Source organism: Sarcophilus harrisii, chromosome 3 (genome assembly GCF_902635505.1).
Source record: "Sarcophilus harrisii chromosome 3, mSarHar1.11, whole genome shotgun sequence".
Classification (NCBI taxonomy): domain Eukaryota; kingdom Metazoa; phylum Chordata; class Mammalia; order Dasyuromorphia; family Dasyuridae; genus Sarcophilus; species Sarcophilus harrisii.
This window is the reverse complement of record NC_045428.1, coordinates 602,316,568-602,322,610: the sequence shown is the minus strand read 5'-3', so window position 1 is coordinate 602,322,610 and position 6,043 is coordinate 602,316,568. Positions and strand designations below refer to the sequence as shown.

Sequence of the window (6,043 nt, the reverse complement as noted above, 5' to 3'; positions counted from 1 at the left end):
AAAAAACTATTTTGATGACCTAGAAAAAATAAAAACAAAGTTCATATGGAAAAACAAAAGGTCAAGATTTTCAAGTGAATTAATGAACAAAAATCAAATGAAGGTGGCCTAGCTGTACCAGATCTAAAATTATATTATAAAGCAGCGGTTACTAAAACCTCTGATATTGGCTAAGAAATAGACGAGTTGATCAATAGAATAGGTTAAGTTCAAAGGACAAACAGCCAATAACTTTAATTATCTAGTGTTTGACAAACCCAAAGACCCCAGTTTTGGGGATAAGAATGCATTATTTGACAAAAATTGCTGGGAAATTGGAAATTAGTATGGCAGAAATTAGGCATTGACCAACACTTAACACCGGACACCAAGATAAGGTCAAAATGGGTTCATGACCTAGGCATAAAGAATGAGATTATAAGTAAATTGGAAGAGCATAGGATAGTTTACCTCTCAGACCTGTGGAAGAGGAAGGAATTTATGACCAAAGAAGACCTAGAGATCACTATTGACTACAAAATAGAAAATTTTAATTATATGAAAATGAAAAGTTTTTGTACAAACAAAACTAATGCAGGCAAGATTAGAAGGGAAACAATAAACTGGGAAAACATTTTTACTGTCAAAGGTTCTGATAAAGGCCTCATTTCCAAAATATATAGAGAATTGACTCTAATTTATAAGAAATCAAGCCATTCTCCAATTAATAAGTGGTCAAAGAACAGACAATTCTCAGACAAAGAAATTAAAACTATTTCTATCCATATGAAAATATGCTCCAAATCATTATTAATCAGAGAAATGCAAATTAAGACAACTCTGAGATGCTACTACACACCTGTCAGATTGGCTAGAATGACAAGGAAAGATAACACAGAATGTTGGAAGGGATGTGGGAAAACAGGGACACTGATATATTGTTGGTGGAATTGTGAACACATCTAGCCATTCTGGAGAGCAATTTGGAACTATATTAAATAAGTTATCAAACTGTGCATACCCTTTGATCCAGCAGTGTTTCTACTGGGCTTATACCCCAAAGAGATACTAAAGAAGGGAAAGGGACCTGTATGTGCCAAAATGTTTGTGGCAGGCCTGTTTGTAATGGCTAGAAGCTGCAAAATGAATGGATGCCCCTCAATTGGAGAATGGTTGAGTAAATTGTGGTATATGAATGTTATGGTATATTATTGTTCTGTAAGAAACGACCAGCAGGATGAATACAGAGAGGATTGGCGAGACTTCCATGAACTGATACTGAGTAAAATGAGCAGAACCAGGAGATCATTATATATACCTCAACACCAATACTGTATGAGAATGTATTCTGATGGAAGTGGATTTCTTTGACAAAGAGAAGATCTAACTCAGTTTCAATTGATCAAGGATGGACAGAAGTAGCTACACCCAAAGAAAGAACACTTGGAAATGAATGTAAACTGTTTGCATTTTTGTTCTTCTTCCCGGGTTATTTATACCTTCTGAATCCAATTCTCCCTGAGCAACAAGAGAACTGTTTGGTTCTGCACACATATATTGTATTTAGGATATACTGTAACCTATTTAACATGTATAGGACTGCTTGCCATCTGAGCGAGAGGGTGGAGGGAAGGAGAGGAAAAATATGAACAGAAGTGAGTGCAAGGGATAATGTTGTAGAAAATTTCCCTGGCATGGGTTCTGGCAATAAAAAGTTATTTAAAAAAATAAATAAATAAAATGGGACTAATTAAAAAAGAAAGAATGAAATAAGCCTTGGAGAACCATGGTCCCTTTCATCAGTATAAGAGCGGAAATTGTGGGGCCTGAGTTTAGGTGGTGTAAGATAGCAGTGCTGACCACCACATCCTGGGCCAGCCTCCAGTCCTGTAACCTTTGGTCCTCTGCACAGTCGAGATTGGGATGGAGTTGAAGATCCACCATGGACTCCACACTCACTTTCCTGCTCTCCATTGGTGAGTTTCCAAGGTTCACCCTGGCGAGGGAGGGGCATTGTGCCAAGACGCTTGGCTGACTGAGTCAGAAGGACAGGGAGGAAAACTAAAGAGGAAACAGAATCATTGAGGGTAAAGCAGGACCCAGCCTCTGCTCACAGGGATCTCCCTTCATATTCTGATCAAAGCAGAAGTAGAGGATCAGGGGCTTTGGCAAGGGCTGGGGAAGAAGTCAGCGTGGGCTGGAGAGGAGCCATCTGTAACCTGGTCTTCTCTTATAGGGCTTTGTCTGCACTGTGAGGTTACGGCACAGATGGGTAAGTCCTGACCCCAAAAGCACAATGTTTTCTTTTCACTCTTTGTCTCAAATCAAAGCAGGAATCCCCTCTCAGGTTGAGGAAAACAGGTTACATTGCAAGGACTGGAAGGGGTGATGAAAGGAGGGACTTCAGGATGTGGAGGAGAAACACTGGATCCCTAAAAATCAAATTTGTTTCCTCTTCAGAAATCTTTCCAAGACCCACCCTCTGGGCTCTCCCAAGTCCTGTGGTATCCAAGGGAGCAGATGTGACCCTCAGGTGCCAGGGCCGACTGAGGAGTGACAGATTCCAGCTCTGGAAGGATGGAGAGCTCAGAGAGGAGAAAAATGACTCGTGGTCACAGGCAGACTTTGTTTTCAGCAAAGTAGATGACTGGAAAGATGCCAGAAGCTACAGGTGCCGCTCTGGAAAGGGGCCCTTGTGGTCAGAGCTCAGTGACCCTCTGGCCCTGGTGGTGACAGGTGAGGGGGTGCTGGGATAATACCATCTGTGGGGGGAAGGAGAGCAGGCCTGGGAGCGGAGCCCCAAATTCATGTGTCAAGAGTCAATGAGTAGCAGGGAAAACCGCCAGGCTTTACTATCTGCCTCCCCTCACCAACCATACCTCCCTAGGCCCTAAGACCACCTGCCAAACCCACTCACAATTTAAGATTATAAATAAGATCTTGAAATTTTTTCTTTCAATAATTCTGCAAGTAGGAGAACAAGCATATAATGATTTTTCTTTTACAGATGGGGAAACTGAGACCTTCAGAGGAAGTAAAGTGACTTGAGCAGGTCAGAAGGTCAGGGACAAGATTAGAAACCCAGAGATTTTCTCCTACTTGCTCCCACACCTCAGGCTGTTCTCTCAAAGATACACAGCAGCCTTTGGGAGAAGGAGCACACAGAGGAAATTTTACCTAGATGAACTTTTCTTTTTTCTCTATGCCCACCGGCACATCCCACCTGCCCAGTTGTGTCTCCCATTGTTCCCTTCTGTTCTCCCTACATTCCCATCAGCCTGGACAAATTCTTCCATCACCCCTCATTATGTCCGACCACTCTGCCTTTGCTCACACAGTTACCCTTGCCCTTCATGTCCTTCAACTTCATCCGTTGCTTTCCTACACATGCTTAAAGCCCAGTTCAGACTCTGGCTGCCCCAGAATGCCATCCCTGCTGACATGAAGCATCAAGGTCCTAGCTACTGGCCCTTCCGTGTGCTGCCTTCAGCACTCTCATGTACCTACTCGTTTGGGGGACCTTCTCACCACCCTGAGCTAGTGTCCATCTGCCCTGTGTTAGAAGCGGGCTGGTGAAATGACAGGACTGGATGGTCTAATGGGTTGGTTGAGCTAAACCTCTTGTGATCCCTTCAGGAGAGTAAGGGTTAAATCTTCCCTAAATCTTTGAGATTCCCTCTTCCCTGAGCAGGGAATAACGGAAACAGGATGAACGAGGACAAGAAAAGCAGAGAAAACATAATTCCTGATCACAAAAACCAGAAGTACCCATCTTCCTCTAGCAGCCACTACTCTGGTTTCACTGCAAAATGAGCAAGGGGTAGCAGGAGAGGGACCTCTGCCAGTATGGGGAAATGGGTGGGACCTTGGCCTAGCAATCTGAAGATCTGTCTAACCTACAGTCATGAGTTATTGGGAAGAGAAGATACAGTTTGAAAACCTCAAAACCTAAGAGAAAGTTCTAAATTTTCCAGTCATTTGCATTAGGGTCCTCCTTGTTCCAGTAGGTCTAGGGTATAGGACCAGATGTGGGCCCCTTGAAGGGGGTAAGAAGAGGGGAAGTTGTGAGAGGTCATACTTCTCCTCCATCACTTATAGCCTTCCTGGGCCCAGAACATCTTTCTCAAGGTCAGCCAAGAGTCCAGTCATAAAGAAGCCTGCAGGACTGTGCAAATGAGCCTGGCCAGGCAACCTCAGCCCACTCTCCCCCTTCTTGGCTCTGTTTTGTGGAATGATTGGATGGGATTGAGGAGATCAGACCATTAAATGTCTTCCTTCTTCCTTCACCAGGAGCCTTCTACATGCCCAACATTGGAGCCTCACCTGGACCCTTGATATCTCCAGGGAAAACAGTGACCATCTGGTGCCAAATACCCCAACAGTCCCCCATTCAGGACTACAGGTTTGCCCTGCTGGATGCAAAGAGCCTGGAGCCCTTACTGCTACAGATCCCTGCAGGGCCCAGGACTGAATTTTCACTTCCATCTCTGGGGACTGAGGACACTGGGAGCTACAGCTGTATTTACTACAAGAAGACACCACCACACAGAGCATCCCATCTTAGCCCAACCGTGGAGCTGACTGTGCTTGGTGACTAGTCATGGGAATCGCTAAGTACCCAGAAAGCTATGGGGACAACTTAAAATCCAGGGAATTGTGAAGGGATGATTTGGGGAGGGAGGAAGGAAGAAACATTTGTATCTTCTACTGTTCTTGTAACTCAGGATACCCAGGATATGGACCCCAGGATAATGGGGGTGTTTTCCACTCAGATATACCTTAAGAGAGAAAGTGAGAACAAAAACAAGATTTCTGCTGGCCCTCTTGGGGGGGTTAGCAGAGGGGGTCTAGAAATGACACCTAACATTGACCTCAGGCACCCCTTTCTCCTCAGGACAACTACCCAGACCCACACTGTGGGCCCAGCCTGGCTTTGTGGTGGCCCCAGGGACCAACATCACTCTCTGGTGTTCGAAGCCCAGGCTGGCTTCTCCTAAAGAGGCGACTTTCACTCTGTGGAAGATTGGATCCCAGCAGCCCTCACAGAACCAGACCTCAGCAGATCTCTGGACTGACTTCTCCCTCCCTTCTGTCAGGCCTGAGGACACTGGGAGCTACAGATGTACTTACAAGGACAGGACAGCCTCTGGTGCACAATCAGAGTTCAGTGAGGCCTTGGAGCTGGTGGTGGCAGGTGAGTGGTGTGGGGACCCCAGAATAATGCTTAGTGTGACCGCTCTGCCCTCTGCCCAGACAGGAGCCTCACAGAGGCAAGGACAGGGGGCCTACACAGCTTGATGTGTTCTGGGGCCGGTCCTGACTCAGGGATCTTGTAAGACATAGGATAGTTCTGTTGTGATCTGGGATCTTGTAAAAGATGATGATGCAACCTGAGTAAAGAGTTAGAAGAGACACAGAGACCCAGAGATGAGAGGGACCAAACCCTCCCATTACCAAGGATGAGATGAGACCCTGAGAGACAAAAGGACTGTCTAGGGTCACCTGACAAGTGAGGCACAGAGCCTGGAGATAAGCCTAAGCCTTCTCTCTCCTACACCCTGATCTGAACTATAGATTTAGGCTGATCCCTGGACCTGTCCATGATGTCCCCAAGGAGAAGGGAGGGGCTGTGATCTTCTCTCCTGTTAGTCATCAGATGCCTGACCTTAGCCTGAGTGAGTTCCCTCCAGTGTGGCAGTCTCCTTAGATTCCTAGCTAAGTGTGCCTAGAAAGATAAAAAAGAACTTCTATTTCTAATCCCTCCTTTACAGAGGAGATAACTGAGTCTCACATGGGCCCAATGAATGAGCAATCATCACACAGGAACTGAGAGGGAGAACAGGGACTTGAGCCAGGTGTCCTAACTTCCAGCCTCCCCTTCTTCACTTCACAGGATCTCTGCCCAAGCCTTCCCTCTCAGCCCTCCCAGGTCCTGTGGTGGAGCCTGGGAACCATGTGACTTTCCAGTGCAGGCAGCCTCCTCGGTCAGCACTCTGACAGAGTGACATTCGCTCTGCTGAAAGTGGGCAACCCTCACCCCCTGCAGAGCCAGAACCTAGCTGGA

The 6,043-nt window shown here is 46.0% G+C and overlaps 1 protein-coding gene across 1 annotated transcript in view; it reads left to right on the top strand.

The window, feature by feature from the left end:
* Nucleotides 1-1,921: 1,921 nt before the first annotated feature.
* Nucleotides 1,922-6,043, top strand: part of LOC105750101 (immunoglobulin superfamily member 1) — a 38,992-nt gene continuing 34,870 nt past the window's right edge. The window contains 7 exon segments of the mRNA XM_031961784.1: nucleotides 1,922-1,955; nucleotides 2,216-2,251; nucleotides 2,440-2,715; nucleotides 4,270-4,569; nucleotides 4,874-5,173; nucleotides 5,873-5,973; nucleotides 5,975-6,042. Coding sequence (XP_031817644.1) covers nucleotides 1,922-1,955; nucleotides 2,216-2,251; nucleotides 2,440-2,715; nucleotides 4,270-4,569; nucleotides 4,874-5,173; nucleotides 5,873-5,973; nucleotides 5,975-6,042 — 1,115 coding nt within the window.